The sequence below is a fragment of the Morone saxatilis genome, unplaced genomic scaffold, assembly GCF_004916995.1.
Source record: "Morone saxatilis isolate NCDOM2014 unplaced genomic scaffold, NCSU_SB_2.0 Contig10, whole genome shotgun sequence".
Taxonomy (NCBI): domain Eukaryota; kingdom Metazoa; phylum Chordata; class Actinopteri; family Moronidae; genus Morone; species Morone saxatilis.
This window is the reverse complement of record NW_023339652.1, coordinates 1,482,494-1,502,004: the sequence shown is the minus strand read 5'-3', so window position 1 is coordinate 1,502,004 and position 19,511 is coordinate 1,482,494. Positions and strand designations below refer to the sequence as shown.

Genomic DNA, 19,511 nt, shown 5'->3' with positions numbered 1-19,511 from the left:
TTTAGATTTGATGGTGCACTGTACTTTTAGATCCAACCTCGGGTACGCGTCGCATCTAAAACGTTAAAACCAATGTCCGATGTGTTCGGTAAATGTTTACACCTCTAATGTTCTGGCTTCAGATGTGACTTAATGAACAGTTTTATGTATGTTGGATTTTTTGTTTACGTTCAGGGTGTCGGTGTGAGAGAGCTCTGGCCGACCTGAGCACTGCACTCAGGCTGAATGAATACTCACCGACGACGACCGGCAGGACCTTCATGGCCTTCCGTTCCCTCCCGCTGACTCTGCTGCTTTTACTGTTCCTTCTTCCTCTCTTTGCAGCGTTCGTCTTCATCAGGCCGTTCTCTCTCCTGCTGCTATCCTCCCTCCGCTCTGTGGGCTCACCGTCCGACACACTGTCCATCTGTGTCGTCATCGGGTCGCTCTCCGGTGCCACCGCTGCCGCCCCGTCCTGCTGCTCTTCTGTCACTGGGGTGGCAGAGGGCGTTGTCATGGTGACGGTTGATGGAGAGGTGGGGCTGAGGCTGGTTGGCGTGGCGTACACAACTTTCCCTCGACTCCCGGTGGCTTTTGCTCGGCGTAAAGCCGAGCCGAGACGTAAAGAGAGCGCTCGACGACCAGCTCGACCCGCCTGAGATCGACTCCGACCGCTCCACCGCCGCAGGCCTCGAAACATCCAATAATACAAAAAGAGCATGACGGGGCAAGGCACGAAGAAGGAGCAGACGGATGAGTAAACCACGAAGCGGTCGTCCTCCAGTTTGCACACGCTCGGATCACGACCCGGAACCTGGTTCAGACCAAAGATGACCGGACTCGCCACGCCCAGAGAAAGCACCCAGGTAGCAGTGATGAGAGCCAGCTGACGGACACTGAACTGGTTCCTGTTGTACTTCAGAGGGACCACCACCGCGATGTACCTGGAACACAACAGACAGGTGAAACAATCTGGGCATCGTTTGTTTTTTGTTTTTTTTAAAACCGAATAAAAAAAACCAACCAAAAAGTTGTTTTAGAACCAAAATGGAACAATCACGTTTTTGGTTTTATTTGTGTTTTTTTGTTTGTGCTGCCCCTCTCCGGGTGTCCACAGGGTGGGTGGGCTGCCCCTCCACACACTGGCAGGCTGGATCCAGTTTTGGACCTGGAATGGTAACTACTGCCAGATTAATTCATAGGACACAGACCACTGTCTTTGAGCCTGTCCTTGCCAACTTCAATTGGCTGACATCTGAGGGTCGTCAGCTGATTAATTTCAGGCCTTTGAGCTATAGAAGCTGGTCTCTCCCTCATACAGCTGGCATCCACCTGTCTTTGGTTCTGTGTTAACTTTAGTTTAATAAATTACTCTTGTTTTAAGTAAATCTTGTCACACTATCACACCAGTTTGTGACACCCAAAGTTGCAAATAATAATCAAAGAGGTCCAGTATTCATGTAAGCTCTCTCCACAGTTTAATGCTGGTCTGATCCACATCTGATTCTCACTGGATGTTTAACACACTGAATTATACACTAGAAACCCTCACAGTAAATATGTTACATCAATTACACAGTCTCCATATTGTTAACCCTTTAAAAACAGACCTCCTGCAAGTAGCCATTTTTTGCATTATCCCTTTTAAGCAATCTAAAATGAATCTACAATAGCATTCATTCTTTTTACAGAGGAAAGCTAAGGCTTCCGTCTTTAACACCATCATATCTCACAACATTACGTAGATCAGTATCCCCTCTGCAATGTGTGATTCTGGTCTGTCTTAAAGGAAAGCGATCAATCGTAAGAGAGACATGGTGAAATCTCTAGTTGGTGTTCCTGATCTCACTGTGAAACATCTGATGAATAATTTAGAGCTCCTGAGACCAAAAACAGGCTGCAGCAAATATCTGATTAAATTTAGAACCAAAGTTTCTCTCAGTATGACAAACCAACCAACCAACATGACTACAAACCATCTAATCAGCTGGTCTGCAGGCTACAATTGGTGTTGATTTTTGTTGGTGGTAGTCTCACAGGTAAACAGCAGTAAAACCTACCTGTTCGTCAGAAATGAAGAGGACTTTCAGATGAGATAAGACTGCCAGCAAACTGTAACGCAGAACTTGTGATGGTCTTTTTCTGTATGTGTATTTAGTTTCATGTTTCAGGCAGGATAATGAATTCAGCCCCTGTTGTCTTATTATCTTCAGGTGTTTCATTACATTTCCTCAACACTCTTAAAGCTGTCAGTCGGCTCCATTAGCAGCTGTTATCCATAAAAATATAATCAGCTGTTATCCCACTAACAAAGTGCTAACGTGACTGTGGTTCTATAAATGTGATTAAATTGTGTTTTCTCTGCTTCATGAAGAACACAATGACGTTCAGAGATCTAACAGACCTCAGTTAACACAATGCTGAAAGGTATAAAATAAATGTAATGAAAGTCATTTAAAATAAAAGCGTGTTCATTGAGATTGATTGAGTTCTCTTTAATAGTCTTTACTGTGAGGAAGAGGATCATCACATAATCATTATTCTTTGCAGATGAAATATTCTTGTGATTCATTCAGGTCAAACTGAGGTTGTGTCATTTGAAAATCTTAATTAGCTCTGCTGGCAGTGTGTTGCCAATTAAGTGTATTATCTCCTGTGTGATGGAGGTCATCACACTGTAATGAGTGGCACCCGTTACTCCTGCAGTAAGAAGGCTCATTTAAATATATGACAAGGATATGTGAGACAATAACAGACAATTTCTCTTCTTGTTAATGTAAATTCATCTGCAGTGACTCAAGCTGTAGATTTAGATCCACAGACATGGAGGCACAGACTCACCTGTCCACGCTGATGGCACACAGGTTGAGGATGGAGGCGGTACACAGCATGACGTCCATGGTCATCAGAGCATCACAGATGTAGGTGCTCAATGTCCAGATACCTCCCAGGAACTAAACACAAACAACCACGCTGAGTGAACTCAAACGTCCTCACAGTGTCCTCACAAGTCAAGTGTCCTCAGTATGCAGGTGTAAACTCGTATCAGTCCTCACCTGTCCTCACTGACCTCAGAGCAGGTATAGGCTTTCTAAACTATCCTCACTTTCTATCTTCTCCTCTCTCTGTAGGTCCTGATAATACAGGTCCTGATAAATACTGACCTCAGTACTGTCCTCACTTTATAACATGTCCTTGTATGCAGGTACAAAGTCATACTGGTCTGACCTCAGAGTAGACATAGAGCGGCAGCACCAGCACCGCCAGCAGCAGGTCGGCCACCGCCAGGCTGATGATGAAGTAGTTGGTGGCAGTTTTCAGGGAGCGTTCAGTGAGTACGCTCAGACACACCAGGATGTTCCCCAGGATGATGACCAGGATTAGGGGGATGCCGAGGACCAGGGCCAGGTAGTTGTAGTCCTTCGGGTGCGTCTCACCTGGAGGGCTGCCAGGTGTCACATTGTCCATGATGGAGGCCCTGAACACAGCTGCTGGGCTGCACTCAACATCTGGACACAAACAGTTCAGTGTGGAGGTGTTTACTGTGTTTCATTGATTCAGAGTATTCATTACATGTGCAGGACTCACCTTGCTGTTACCTGTCCCAGGTGTTGCCTCAGTACTCTGTGTGATTGAATCTCAGCAGTTTGACAGCAGACTGAGTTCAGATTGTTCTTGTCACTCATTGTGATTTGGTCTGCTGGTGACTGGAAATAACGAAAAGCACCAAATGTGGATTAATCCGCTGCTTAAAATAGTCCCCAATAAAAGCACAATTTCCTGAAACATGAAATTATATATTTGTGTTTGTAAAGATTGTGATGAAAGTTGGTTCGTTTAAGGATGAACTCTAATAACTCAAACATTTAACTGTTAAAGAACTGTAACTCTAATTTAAGTTATTGTACTTGGGTTTTATTTATGTGTATTTGTTGTGTAAATGTATAAACACTAAAAAAAACAACAGCCAGGGAATGTGTTTGATCAGAAAACTATTGTGTTTACATTCATTAAATGAATCTATTGTGTTTACATTCATTAAATAAATTTATTGTGTTTACATTAATTACATGGTTGGATTATGTTTGTTAGACAAGATTCAGAGAAAATTCAGATGAATGAACACATGTTGGTCCAACAAGAACAAATAATTTCAAATTGCGTGATTCTGCACTCAAAAGTTATTCTTTGAATGTACATAATTAAATCATGGGAAGTATTTCCATGTGGTTAAATGGTTTTCTTTCAGGATTAAGCTGTGCAATTTCATTTACTGGAGTAATTCTACAACTGTAAAATGATCAATCAATCAATCCTATGAAATTAAGTTGGACCAATAATTACATAATGTTGAAAGAAAGTATAACCATGATTTAATTTTAACGTATATTAAAGTAAACTTTAAACTGTTGCCGTTTGCCATAGCAATAAAAAAGCAGTTCTTTAGTGGTGTCGACTGTCATCGTTTAAGCGCCAAACCCTATAGATTTACATACAGACCGCTGAGGTGAAACTGGAACTAACGAGGTCTTTTTCCAGCAGTAAGGAAGCTGGTAAAAACACTGTAGTGTTCACACTGTAACCTTGGAAACAACCATCTGGATTACGTTGGATAGGGAAGAAAAATAATCAGATTGATTGATGATCTGAAGTTCAAGGAGATTTCTAAACATATTTATGGACGATGACGATCAGAGATCTCAGCATCAGAGAGTAAACTGTTGTGATTGTAACATAATGTGTTTGATGATCTGTGAATATACAGATTTGTGTACAATGTTAACAGATGCTCAGTGCAGTAATCTCCACAGGGGCAGACATTTTTATGACCCTGACAGAGGTTGAAGTTGTGATTACAACAGCTTTAATTGTGCTGATCTGATTTGATTCGTTTCCATCCACATTTAATGCTCAGCCGATCTAATATAGTGCAGTTGGGCAGTTCTCTGGTCTTAATACTCTTCATATAGCGTACCACAATTGTGCTTTTTGAGGTGATGTGTGAAATGTGTTTTTCTGCAGTTCCTGTATTCAGCAGTATATTGATCTGTGTCCTTGCTGGTACTTCCTGTCTGGAGTACCTGCGGTGTCTGCTGTAACACACTGACTGTGGATGAATACCTCACACAACCCACTTCGCTCAATCAATCTAAATTAACCTGTTAAACGTCCCTGAAAACATCAGATCTGTATGCAGCGATGAGGAGACTGTAGCCTCCCTTACATCAGAAATGTCCAATTTCCATCCTTTGACCTTTGACCTTTGTCTCGAGCTGTTTTAATGACATTGTCGTGTCCTCGTCTTCTGCAACAGTTCACTGGCACAGACTGCAGAATTTGCTCCACCAGCTCTCGACCAACACCTTAATTTGTTATTTCTTTTGCAGATTTTCTGTAAATTGAGTTACAGTCTGTTGTTTATCATCATTCAGTGTTTGTGGAGGGATGATGGATGATCTATCACAGCCGCCATATTGTTTCTGATGATAAATTACTTTAGACAACCTTCAGCTCACATAAACTCCAGTTTCACACATTGTGATTTAAATATTGTGGATGTTAACAACACACACACACAAACACAAACTGATGTCTGGTTTCTCATGCTGAGCCGACTGCTGCTCTCTTATTTTGGCGGTCATATAAGGAAGTGGAGCCGGTTGTGTTAAATGTCAGTGGTATTGTTTGGTGAAGTGTCTCCTCTCAGACTGAATCAGATCACAGAGCTGCTCTCATCCTCGCCGTTACCATGGCGCCCAGAGAGGACGATGAGCAGCTAATAAACACAACAAACACACACACACACCACAACAGACACACATAACAAATCTACACAACAAATATAAACAACAAACATGTAGACTTGAACAAACATCAGAGTGATAAGAACAACCTAAAATCACAGAAACCATCTTTGGTAAACATTTATTTGACTTTGATTTGTTTAGGTTTGTCCCATCTGTTTAAAAGGGGAACTTGGCCAACTCTAGCCATTTCTTCGCTGGTTTCCTACTTTTGTTTCATCGCACTGGCTTCTTCTCAACGAGCTCCCCCCCTACAGCTCTGGGGACCGTGTATTTCACCAACACGTTCGGGGTAACAAAAAAACTCACTTGCCACAACCTTCCCCCCCCCCTTCTCTACCGGCTGCTGGATGTGCCTTTTTTTGCCGCGGCAAACTTTTTCGTGTGAAGCAATATCTTCCGAGTGGGTAAATACATTATACCACTAAGCGTTTTGAAGGGCGGCCCGTGTCCTTTATGTGGAATCTGCCGTAAAGCCGTTTCTCGCGATACTTCCTATTTCCAAATTGTACCGGCGACGTTTTTTTTTTTTTTAGTTTTCCCCAAAGCTGCAAAGGTTAGTTTTCCGCCTGGGGTCGCCAGAGGGGGGTGGGAGGGTCACCATTTTCACCGGAACAGGCCATTTAACCATCCAAATGATTTCTAAACGGGTTTATTAAGCTGAAAAAGTTGCCAAGTTCCCCTTTAACATGGAGACTTTATGAGCTACACTGCAGTCAGCCACCAGGGGGAGATAGAGAGAGTTTGGCTTTTGGAGAGCTGTCATGTCGTTAATCTTTATATATGTTGATAGTTTGTTCCTTTCCTCGCCTCGCGTCTTCCAGCTGTTTGTAACAAGTCTTTCATACAAAGGAGACACCTGTATGTCCTCAGTGATAGCTCTTCCTTTTTCTTCCTTTTTCTCTCTTCCAGGTGCATTTTAGGAGGTAGAAGAATTTTTCAATATGGCTGCGCTGAGATCAATTTGCGGGGTCACAAGCAGGAGGTTGGAGGAGATGAGGAGGCACCAAATGGAGAAATGAGTTTCCTGTCAATCCAGATGAAGAGCAGCTCAGTTACAAACAAACAGAATGAGCTTGTCGCCTCCTGCTGCTTTCACTCATCAGACTGTCATCAGCAGAGAGGCGACGTTTCAGTTTCCTTTAATTAGTTTCTCTTCACACTGGGAGGATTTCACCTCAAAGACAACGAAGGTCAGACTGCGATGTCTTTAGCACAGAGGACGGAAGGAGGAGTTTATGATTTGTGATTGTTGTTTGATACCAGGAGCTCTGATCCATCGCAGCAGGAAGTCTCTATAATCAACACACTGTCTCCTAATCAGACCACAAACACACTGCAGGTCCACACTCTGCCTCCAGGATCAGGTCCACACTCTGCCTCCAGGATCAGGTCCACACTCTGACTCCAGGATCAGGTCCACACTCTGATTCCAGGATAAAGCCTAAAGTCTGCCTTCATGTTGGTGAAAAACTTGTCATTTTATGATCTGACCTGACCAAACTACCTTTTCAGTGCCTTCTCTCTCCGCTTCCCTACAGTATCAACAGTGTGCTAAGCTTCATCCAGACTCCCGGGGCTAAACTTGCTGGGTTGACGTTTGCAGGTTATTGGGCAGAAAACGGCGCTAACGATAGCTTTCTGTTAGCCAAGAGTGATGCGAGGAAGGGGCATCCAGCTAGCTAACTGTAACTCTAACTAGCTACAGTTTAATGAAAGTTACATATTCAATGTTTAAGCACAGTGTGATCAAACACAGCAGGCAGACCAGATAAAACCTGGTGTTCAATGTTTAAGCACAGTGTGATCAAACACAGCAGGCAGACCAGATAAAACCTGGTGTGGTGCTATCACTGAGGACATACAGGTGACCAGATAAAACACACTTAAAGTTTACCGTGTGTGTGTTGACGGTATCTGCTGCTCACTGTGTCAAACCCAGATACTGAAGGCTTCACAAACACTGCTGAGACTAAAAACAATACTGATCAATACCTGCAGACATCAGCTGGTCTCAGTGTGCTGCTGTGGACAGGAAGGAATCAGCTGTATTATGACAGCGTGCAGCAACAGGGTCCATCAGTTTCTGTAAAAGATCACAGGCTGATGTTCTGATGCTGAACAATAAGACACATTTTAATCATCAGGTTGTTTCGGGTTCAGAACAAAGACGGCCGCCTGCAGAGGTCACAACCTGAGAAAAATAAAGTTGTTTTTTTTGCCCAGCAGAGAGAATTCGTCTGTGAGAGTCGGATCCTCAGTCGGATCCTCATACACTGTGTCGCTCTTCCTGCCAGCTGACACATCAACTTCTATCATTTATTTATGGAAATGTATGGAAATGAGCTGATAAATGTATTATATGACACAAAATGTGCCTCAGTGTGGTTCAAGGAAACAGCCTCATACAAATTCAACACTGATGAGTCACAGATTCATGAGTTTTAATAATATTCAGTCATTGTGACGCCCATTCTTTATAAAAGAAACTATGTGTTCTGATTATCTACAAAGGAAATGTTGTTTGTTTAGTGAAGGCGGCGTTGTTCCAGGTCCCCGAGTCCCACCTGTTTTAAACTCTCAAGGTTTAGGAGAGGTGGAGGTCTTGTGTTGTGACCTCTTCAATCAGCCCATCCAGGATTTTGTGTTGTTTTGGGTTTGTTGCGGCCTACAGTGTTGGAAACCCAACACCTTAAATTATTTAAGTTTATTAACTCAAATAATTCAAGCATGAAAAATATTTGATTTGAGTACCTCGAGTATTTACTTTAAATACTGTAAATTAGTGTCATTGTACTAATTCCATTCAGTTGAACTTAAAACAAGTAATAAAGTTACACTCATGCAGCATTTCTCCAAACTTACTCCAAAAACTGTTATTGGACTGTCATTAGCGGCAGACTTATTGCCTATTGATGTGTGGATCAGAAGGCAAATACATGTCTGCTGTGTTCAGGGTCTCGTAAAGTTCACCTTATATTTTTCTTTATATTTGATTATTTTTGTCGACATTCGTCAGATTTCAGGTGTTCATGTTTATCATCAGATATTAATTCCAGATGTTTGTCATTTAAATAACTAACTCTCAGATTTAAGATCTTCTGATCTGATCGTTCTGACCAGTAAAGAATTAAATTATGTTTAGCTTTTTAAACATCTTTATTTACCAACATTTGTTGATCGAGTGTTTGTTTCCTTTTAGGTTTCAGTTGTTTTCCCCAAAATAATGTTTGTCCTTAAAGTGTTGGTCTGCCTCCAGCTGCTGATGGCAGTGATGAAGAAGATGATGAAGATGCGTAATGTGATCGTTTACACAGACACACTGACTGTTTTCTAGCAGGCATCGGCTTCGTCCGCCTCCACATTTGAACTGTCAATCACAGTTTAATGACACAAGCTCTGATTGGACAGCTGTGGTCACATGACAGGTGATTTTACAGTGTCCAGTGACCTCTGACCTCTCCATTAAATATTTTCCTTTGTTCCAAACAACCAGCCTATTGTGAATAGGTCTGTGAGTACCTGAGGAGACGCAGTCTTTGACGTCCAATCTTTCAGATTTTATACAAAACATGCACAAAATCAGTTGCCATGGCAACCCACCTGTGTGACAGGTGTGACATCATCTGCTGATTAAACAGCAGGTGTTTGTAGTGATGGAGAGAATAAAAGACGAGCCTCTGATTGATGAGTGTGGTCTTTCTAGTAAAGGTCACGATTGTTTGTGGAGGTGGACTATACTGAACTGGACCGGACTGGACCGGACTGGACCGGACTGAACTGGACTGAACAGAACTGTCATGAATCAGGTCCAGATTGTGGACTGCGTTTTGAGGAGGCGGACATGTAAAATCTCCTCAGTGTTCAGAAACCATGGCAACAGACCTGAAGGTGTTTACCTGCAGGTTAGTCATTAGTCCTTGTGGGGGCGGAGCTACAGGAGGTGGAGCATCATCATCATCATCATTTTAACTGTCTGATACATTTAACATGTTACATGCATGTTACCGTAGTTACCACTTATACAGATTGCTTTCTTAATAGTTCACAGCCAGAAAATGTATTTAACACCTATTTATATTTTGAATTCAGATTACATTCTGGTCTGCTTTGATTTCAAACTGCTTGAATTCACTTGGAACCAGACTGAGACCCCCCTTTCAGGTGGTCTGGGGCCAGTTTAATTGACAGCTTTCACAGAACAGCATTTAAAGGCGGTGGTCTTCTGAGATGGTCACAGACTAGTTTGAACTTCAAAAGTAATTCTTAAAATTTGCTTTACCTAGAGAAGTGCACTCATCTGTAACAGCGTTAAACGACACGCGAAATGTCCTTAAAAGTGGCGAGATATTGCTGTCAAACATTGTGAAGCGTCCTTGAGCCCACAGTCATATGTTTGTATATCATGTGCACAATAAATATGAAGCTGATTGGTCCAGTAGTGTGTGAGAACAGCTGCAGAGAGATACACACACGGACACACAGACACACTGATGACCCCCTCCAGGTGGACCAGAGACAGCACACACAGGAAGTATCTATAATCAATATCATCATGTGAGTAGAGGAAGATAACAGTTGCAGAAGCTGATTCAAATATAGTGTATATATAAGTGTAAACGTTTCGTACAAGTGTAAACGTTTTGAACGAGTGTGAACGTTTAATACTAGTGTGAACATTTAATACTAGTGTGAACATTTTGTACGAGTGTAAACGTTTCAAACTAGTGTAAACGTTTCGTACAAGTGTGTATGTTTCATATTAGTGTAAACATTTTGTACGAGTGTAAACATTTTGTACGAGTGTGAACGTTTAATACTAGTGTGAATGTTTAATATTAGTGTTAACGTATCATATGAGTGTGACCGTTTAATACTAGTGTGAACGTTTCGTACGAGTGTTAACGTTTCGTATGACTGACCATTTAATACTAGTGTGAACGTTTCGTATAAGTGTGACAGTTTAATACTAGTGTAAACGTTTCGAATGAGTGTGAACATTTAATACTAGTGTAAACGTTTCTTACGAGTGTGAATGTTTTGTACTAGTGTGAACGTTTTGTACTAGTGTGAATGTTTCGTATGAGTGTGAACTGAAGGTCACATTAGGAGTTAAAATAATGACGCAGATATCATCGCTGAAATTCATCATGAAGGAACAGGAAGTGATGTGCAGCATTTCTACTCTGTTGCTCGTCTGTGCTTGGTAGACTGGTGAATACATCAGCTGGTGGGTGGGGCCTCAGAGAGTCAGTGATGCAGATGTTCAACAGTTGAAGGGATTAACATGAGGTCATCAGGTACCGTAATCCACTAATTAATAATAATTCATATCTGTTGGTCTATCTATTTTCGCAATAAAAGCTCATCAGTATTGGCTATAAATGTATTGTTTTCAGATCTAATTAGATTTCTTTAATAAAACTGAGTTGCGTCATAATTTTGGACTCAAATAGGGGTTCATGGACCTTTAATTGTCTGTAGAGCATTAAAGATTGTCCATTGAAGATCTCTATATTGATTAATAATCAGAAAAACAAAAATCACATTGCCTGTAAAATTATTATTATTGGACTACAAAGGAGAGACAGTCAGTGTGTTTACAATGCTGTCTCCAGTCAGCTGATTTTTTAAATATAATAATCAGAGATCAGATATTTCAGGTAGATGATGTAACAGGTTTCTGATCAGGTTTTCAAAAGACTGAAGGTAAAATAACAGCTGAGTGACGTGAACTCATATTTAATAAAACTCTGCCTGTCTTTTAGTGAAGAGACGTAGTGAGTGTCCTGCAGTGTGAACTGTCTTTTAATATAAAATATAACAGAATGGTTGATGAGCTCAGACTAACCCTCCAAAGACAGATTTCTGTCTAACTTAAATCTCATGAAACTCTCAGTGGACTGAGAGAGGAGAGAGGAGCATCCACACAATTCAGCACTGGAGGAGACTGTCTGAGGTCCAAACTAATTCTAAAAATCACATCTGAACTTTAAACACTTTAAACACTCATATATCTGCACATGATACATTATATATATCTGTATATACTTCTATAAAGCGCAATAAACAATGACACGTATGTAAGTCAACAAAAAGTGATTCACACTCACAGATTCTCCTTCAGACTTTCTCTTTCTTCACTCCATCCAAAATCTCTGGTTTACACACTGTACATCCTCCATCTTTACAGCTCCTCCTGATTCTCCTTCTTTTTTTATCAGTTAATCTCCTCCTCCTGTAGTTCTCCTCCTCCTGTATCTCTGTTTCTCCTCCTGTTTCCTCCTTGTCTCCTCTGAACTGACACAAACTTTTTTCTTCTTGTCTATAAAAAGATTCAACATCCAAACACCGTTGCCACCTCCTCTCTCTCCTCTCTCTCCTTTCTCTCTCTTTATATTCTAGCTCTGTGATTGGCTGATGGTCAGCAGTGATGTCGAAGCCCTCACCCCTCTCTCCCTCTCTCCCTCCCTCTTTCCCTCCCTCTTTCTCTCTCTCTCTCTCTCAGCAGGTTTTTTTTCTTCACCTCTCTTTGTTCTGCTCTTTTTCTGTGTTGTTTGCCGACGTCTCCCTGTTACAGTTTACTCCTCCACATTCCTCCGTATTGACACATATCCATATCAATACAGAACCATATTGATACAGGTCTGTATTGATTGAATGTGAAGATAAAAGTCAGATTTTGTGGTGGTGAGAGTTGATCATGTGACGTGTCACCTGATGCACAGCTGTAGCAGCTGGCTGTAGCTCGTTAGACTCATTGAGATCATTAGTGATCAGCTCAGAGCTGCAGATGGAGATCAAACATTTTGGCAGTTGATCACTTTATTACTCATATTGATACCACCTTAAACTACCATTTCAATCTGGAGACACTAGTGAATGAAATATATGTGAGGATTAATCCTCCCATAGAGTCCAGGCACTGGTGGAGGTGGCTGCTGAATCTGTTGAGGCTGATGAACTAATGAACTAATAAACTAATGAACCTTCTTTTGGAGGTTTTCTGTCCAACTGGGAGGAGACTCTGAGGTAGACCCAGAACCCTCTGGAGGGATCATCTCATCTGGCCTGGGCACATTTCGGGTCCTCCAGGAGGAGCTGGAAAGCGTTGCTGAGGCCGAAGATGTCCGAACCACCGAGATCAGAAGCTAAAAAATGCATCACAGAATCATGCGTGTGCGTAGTCTTATGAATCTGAATGAAAGCGAACATATAAATTTGTGTTGCTGTTAGTTTTAATATAAAGCTGTTGACGGTGAAGATTCAGACAACAGCGTCTTGCTGAGAGCCCAACACATCCATTAAAACCAGTCTGACCTTTTCCTGCTGCCTGATGGATGAGCAGCGTCACATCAGGCTAATTCCACCTTAAAAAGGATAAAGCGGAGCCGGTCAGACATTACTAAGGGAACAAACAGCTTTATCTGCTGGTGAAATGTCACCTGTGACACCTGGAGGTGACCTGCTGTCACACCGCTGTTTATCTGTGGATGCTGGTTCAACTGGTGTGACCGCTGTTCACTCAGAGTGACTCAGCAGCTGCTGAATCACTCTTCTTCTCCCTGCTCTCTGTTGGCGGCTCTAAAGGAAGTGTTTACAGACAGGAAGTCAAGGTTTCTTTCTTTTAATCCTCCGACAGACAAAAACGTGGATCTGTGTGTCTGACAACTATTGAACTCAAACTGCTGGAGCTGTTTCTAAATCTGCTTTCCTTCCAAGGACCGTTGGGTTGTGGAGGAGGAAGAGGAGGAAGAGGAGGAGCTTTATCTCTCCCCTCACACTCCTCACCTTCTTCGGTCTCCTCTTTATCTTCCTCTCAAACTGTTTCCACGGTGATTCATCACATTTAACTCTCACTAACACATGACTCACTTGTCTGTGTGTCCACACGTATTTTACAGTCAAATAACATGATCAATAACACGATCAATAAGGCAATCAGAGCAGCTGCAGTATCAGTGATAACAGACCGTATAGACCATATTTCTGTCTCTAAAGCTCCAGTGTGTAACATTACTGTAATATAATATTAATAGATATTAATGGGTAATTAGTGTATAATCAGCTGCATTGTAAAGAAGAAAATTGTAGAATAACAGAAAATAACAGTAATTTCCTATCATTAAATACAGTTTTTAGCTTTAGTTTTATATTGTTAAGATATTTACACATGTAAAAACAATGAAATTACCTATAAATACAGGCAAAAAGTTATAGAACTGTAATAAAAGTAATTATCTGTGAAATTACAGTAATTATTGCTGTTTTCACTGATTAAAACTGTATTCTGATAGTTTACCAGTGTTTATACACTGATAAACAACATTTATTCAGCATTTTTGTTTGTCAGAATTATACACAATTAATATGTATGTATTAATGTGTAAAACTTCACAACAAATATTTTTTCTACAGTTAATTGTCACCAATTTTGCATAATTTTATAAATGAATTAACAGTATCAAACTTGAATTTAACAGTTTAATCTATTAAATAAACAGTAAATATTATAGATTTGCAAAATGTATTTTAATCTTTTTATGTGAAAAAAGGGAAATTGTCCTTAAATAAGCAGTAATTAACGTTTATATTTTGTAATAATACAAAGTTAACTTAAAGAAAATGAGTCAATGGAACAAACTGGAATTATATCACAGATACTTAAAATACTACACATGTTTAAGTTGAATAAAACAACTGAGTCATTCAAACAATTCATTTTTAAGTTGGGTTTAATTAACAGGATTGAGTGACTCATTAATTTATGTTCATTTACTTCCTTTATTAAGACGTGTTGTCAGGTTTTAGTGTGTGTGTTCTCCTTTATGTTTATTGAGTGTATTAAACACACACACTTGGTAATCAATATATTAACTGTCGACATAAAGAAGACCCGATGCTTCGTACCGACTGTATAGTTGATTATTAGTTATCTAACACGCTGTTGTTGGTGGTCGAGACCTTCACTCAGCTTCCTAATGAACACTCCACATGTTAATGAGCTGTTCGTCATTAGCATTTGTGAGAGGACGCAGCAGAAAACCTTCTTTTATCCTCATTCATGATGGACGTATGTTTCATACATTATTCATCACGGATCTGCATATGGACAATTTAAACCGCATTAAAACTGTCTGAAGAAATATAAAACTGTTTTATTACAATCCTGTTTTACAACCAGAAAAAAAACTGATGGCTCATTTCAATAATAGAATCTATAATTACACACACACACACAGTCACACATTTCATTTGTTTTCTAATGGACTGAATCAGCTCATCTGCATTAAACATATTAAATACATCACAGTCGTCACTATAAACCACGTTCAGTACGTGTCCTACTGTGATCAATATATATCAGACTGATTAAATACGTCAGTCACGATTACACTCACTGGTCATCAGTGAACACGTACAGTACGAATCACACTGTGACCTACGGCAACCTCTTCCTTCAGGAAGCTCTCGACTGAGTATTATATTTTGTATTATATTCAGTAGCAGTGTTCATCCCTCCCGTCTGAGACAATCTGATACAGTTCTTAACATTCGTTTAATGTAATGTCTAAATAAAATAAGCCTAGAAAATACATACAATTTATAAACTACAAGAGAATCTCAAGTATGTTTGTCTTTATGGGAAAAAGCTGGAAGACAAATGTCTGATTTTACAATTACAGTCAATGTGTTTATTGATTTTCCAAGAGACAGACAGACTTTCTGCCGTATTGACCTTTGTCCTGCGCCGCAAGATTAAATTATTTATCTCCATTTAAGTTAACGGGAGCTAAACCGAACTCCAGCGCTATATCCAGTTCTCTTTATACATCCATAGTTGCGTTAAGTTACGTCACAGTATATCACACTGGTGTTCAAAGGGTTGAATCTTCGAGAGGGTCAAAGGTCAGAGCTATTCAGTACCATTTGAGCGTGTCCTGTATGAACAGAATCTATGAGAAATGATCCAGTGCGTAAAAAGTTGTTTGTGAGGGCGTTTTTTATTTATTTATTTGTGTGTTTGTGGGAGGTGTGAGGACATGATTGAACAGCTGCCATCCGGAGAACAAAGACCAGACATTTATTCTGTTGGAACCGACAGAACCAAACTTTATTATAGGGATGAGTCAATGTGACATTCACCGTGCAGGCAGCAGACAGGCTGCTTCCTCGCGGCGCCTCAATCAAACACATGAAGTTATTCTCAGAAACATCCTCAACCAGAAGCCCTGCAGAGATCCACAATAACCAGCTGACGGATCAGTCGTATCTTTTTCTTTGATGTCACGGTTTGGGAACAGAAACTCTCTCGGATCAGATTGTTAAACGGTCCAGTAGGCGGATCAGTGAGCGTCCCTGTACAGCAGGCAGCAGTTTAAATGACGACGTCAGCTTCTTTCTCCGTTATACAAAAACATGAAGAGATATCTCTGAAAATATCTGTGGATTTACAAAAATACTGTAGCTGCAAAAACTAAAATAAAGCGCACAAACTTCTGTGTTTCACCGAATCAATTAGACTGCTAACAGCTAACGTTATCAGACGCATAATACGAACCAATCAAAAGCAGCAGAGGTCAATACATTCTCCCGCCACTGTTGATCTGGGCGGAGGTCTACAGTGACAGGATGAAGACTAAAGCGGAATAAAAAAATAGTTCCAGCTGCGATCAGTCGGATCAACAAGTTGTAATAATATTTTATTGTTTTTATCTGGATTTTTACTGTATTTCTTTTATTAGCTCGTTCGTCTCCTAAAACTGAGAGAAGACCGACCAAACGAAAACAATCAGATCTGAGAAAGTTGGAAAGACACACTCGGCCCGGTGAATTCTTGCAGATACCATCAGGAGCACTAAAGGAACCAGAGGAACCTGATTCACAGTGAAAGTCTCAGCAAATATTTTTATAAAAGTTTCCTCCTGCAGCTACGGTTTCCTGTCAAAATGTCCGCTGTGAAAAAGGTCTTTATTAATCCAACCACAGCCTATAAATCAGTCTCTGATCACAGCTAAGGATCCAGCCGACAACTCAACAGCCTCTGATTGGCTGAGACGACTGATTCACCCAGATACCGTCAGAAGAGAGATTCTGATTGGTCCAACCAGCAATTACAGGGACACATACAATACAGCAGTTATTACTAATTAATTATTAATTATTTCAATCAATAAAGACAAACATATTAATATCAATATTCTATCATATATTTCTGTGTCTTTAGCTGTTTGATGTGTTACTGGGACATTAAACTGGTTTTACTGGAATCATTTTAGTTCATGTGAACCTGTTAAAATAACAACACTTTTATTATTTGTATTAATTAACACTGTTAATTAAACAGCCTGTTTGGATCAGAGGTTTTATTGATGAACTGCTGAATCAGTGATTGTGTTTAACTGTTTTCTGTTCACCTGGCGCCACCTACAGGACAAACACTGCAGCTGATTGCTCTGTAATAATAAAACTCAGCAATAACAACCAAAATGAAACTCCAAAATAAAAGCTTTAAAAAAAGAAATAATAATAAAAATGTCTGAAAATTAAAATTGACAAAATAAAGAAAATTAGAATTAAAATAAAACACCTGATTGGACATTTACACACACACACACACACACACACACACACACATATATACTGTATGTGAATAAATGAAAGAAGAATTAGAGCCAATCATCAGAATCAACTTTACTGATTAACTCCAGCTGAACGAACAGGAAGATTAAAGAAAATAAAAACAATCTGTTAACAGTTAAACAACATGTGACAGGAACTGTTGCTATAGAAACGGTCAAGTCTTCATAAATCATATAAAATATACATTATACAAACTATAGATCATATAAAATGATTCCGACACTTTTTTTAAAGAAAGAAAATATTCTAAAACAAATTTTTTTTTGCAAAACATGAAATTAAAAAGAAGAAATGTTTTAAACATTTATAGAAAACTGGACTTTTTTCTTCCTCTTTGATTGGACAGTGACTGATCGTCTGCCTCTGATTGGTCGGTCAGATGTGGGCATGTCTTCTGACATCACTAGCCGTGTCCGAACGGATCCGAAGACGATCGTCCGGCTCGTTCGTCTCCTCCAGACTGAAGTTCGTGACCCAAATTCATCAGAGCGCAAATACTGAGCTGACAGGGAGCAGGAGCAGCATTTGCTATCCTATTGATCAATACATCAATATATCAATCAATATATCAATCATTACATCAATCAATACTGAGCTGACAGGCAGCAGGAGCAGCAAATCCCATAATCCTTCAAGATCAATCAATATAAATCAATAAATCAGTTTTAAGCCTGAATATGGAACAACATATCATTATAGAATCAGTGTGATCAGGAGTAATCAATACGACTATTGATCAGCTGAATCTTGGATCAATAAAAGCCTTTACTCACCCTGCAGATCCAACCGGTGGAACGACATTATTGCTCCTGCAGAAGAACATCAGTGTCTGAATATGATCAGATCATCAGTCTTTTATTATTGATAATTGATCGATGTATTGACGACACACTGACCTCTCTGTGGCGTCGCTGTCAGTCGCGTTGAGCTGCTGCAGATTCTTCTCCGACCTGCCGACACATTCAACATTTTATTATTTCACTGCTGCACACTGTTGGTCCTCTGGATGACCTCTGACCTTTCTCTGCCCTTTATCTGACCTCTGACCTTTGTCTGACCTCCGACCCGTTTAACGTTCCACAGAAAAGATCTCTGCGATGACAACGAGATCAGTTTTAATTCATATTTTGATTCATTGTTTTCTCTGTCTGTTTGTTTGTTTGTTTGTTTGTTTGTTTGTTTGCTTCGTAGCATCATCACCGTGGTAATAAAAGAGCTCGGTTTCGCTCTCCGAACCTTTATTGATTTTAGATTGAACAGATTGACGACAAGAGTCTGATTGCTAAAAGCTGTTTATTGACAGATTTATAGAAACAGGCTGTTGTCTCAACCTGAACAACAAAGCAAAGGAAGGAAAACTACGACTCCCAGGGTGCTTTTCACCATCAAACACCCAATCACAGAGCTTCATTCTGATTGGCTGAGTCCAAACGTCCAAACCAACGAGAAAATAAACTTTAGTCTTTTAGTCGAGTCGGGTCCTCGCTGATTGCCATCTTCTCCAGCTCTTCTTTGCTGAGGCTCATGGGTATTGTAGTATTTAGAGCCATCCACAGACGGAATTTGAAACAAACTGGGTCCTGACCCAGTCGGGATCAGGTCTACCAGGGTCCAAACACCAGATTCATCAAATGATTCTGTGTTCACGTCTCAAATGTTCCGTTTAACCAACGTTTGTTCCCTGAACAGTTGTAATTACACTCTAAATACTACAATACCCATGAGCCTCAGCTGAGTGGTGGAGAACCAAACGCATCGCCATGGTAACTGAATTCATCCAAAAGTGACTGAATTTAAAAGTGATTTTTCAATCTGATCTTTAGCTTCAGAAAGTGAACGTGGAGCTCTGTGATTGGATGTTTCTGGCCAAGATGCATCCTGGGAGTCGTAGTCTGCTGCAGGCGTGACGATGACGGTGATGATGATGTCATAGACAGCTGTTTCCTGTCATTTCTTTCCGATGCCGAACGGGTCGGTGGTCGCCCCGCCCGCTTTCTCATCCCCCTTCTGGAGGGAGGAGCCGAGGTTCGCTGTCCCACAGGTAGGGAGGAAGCAGCGGACCACAGGTGAGACACTGAGGGTGAG

The 19,511-nt window shown here is 40.5% G+C and overlaps 2 protein-coding genes across 2 annotated transcripts in view; both read right to left on the bottom strand.

The window, feature by feature from the left end:
* drd4-rs (dopamine receptor D4 related sequence) overlaps positions 1–3,447 on the bottom strand; it is a 6,252-nt gene extending 2,805 nt beyond the window's left edge. The window contains exons 1-3 of the mRNA XM_035677861.1: positions 3,208–3,447; positions 2,821–2,933; positions 238–923 (exon numbers count right to left, since the gene is read on the bottom strand). Of these exons, the coding sequence (XP_035533754.1) occupies positions 238–923; positions 2,821–2,933; positions 3,208–3,447 (1,039 nt within the window). The remainder of the gene's footprint in view (positions 1–237; positions 924–2,820; positions 2,934–3,207) is intronic.
* Positions 3,448–18,723: 15,276 nt separating this feature from the next.
* Positions 18,724–19,511, bottom strand: part of zgc:193726 (uncharacterized protein LOC561161 homolog) — a gene marked incomplete in the record, with an annotated part of 2,506 nt that continues 1,718 nt past the window's right edge. The window contains 1 exon segment of the mRNA XM_035678209.1: positions 18,724–19,500. Coding sequence (XP_035534102.1) covers positions 19,374–19,500 — 127 coding nt within the window.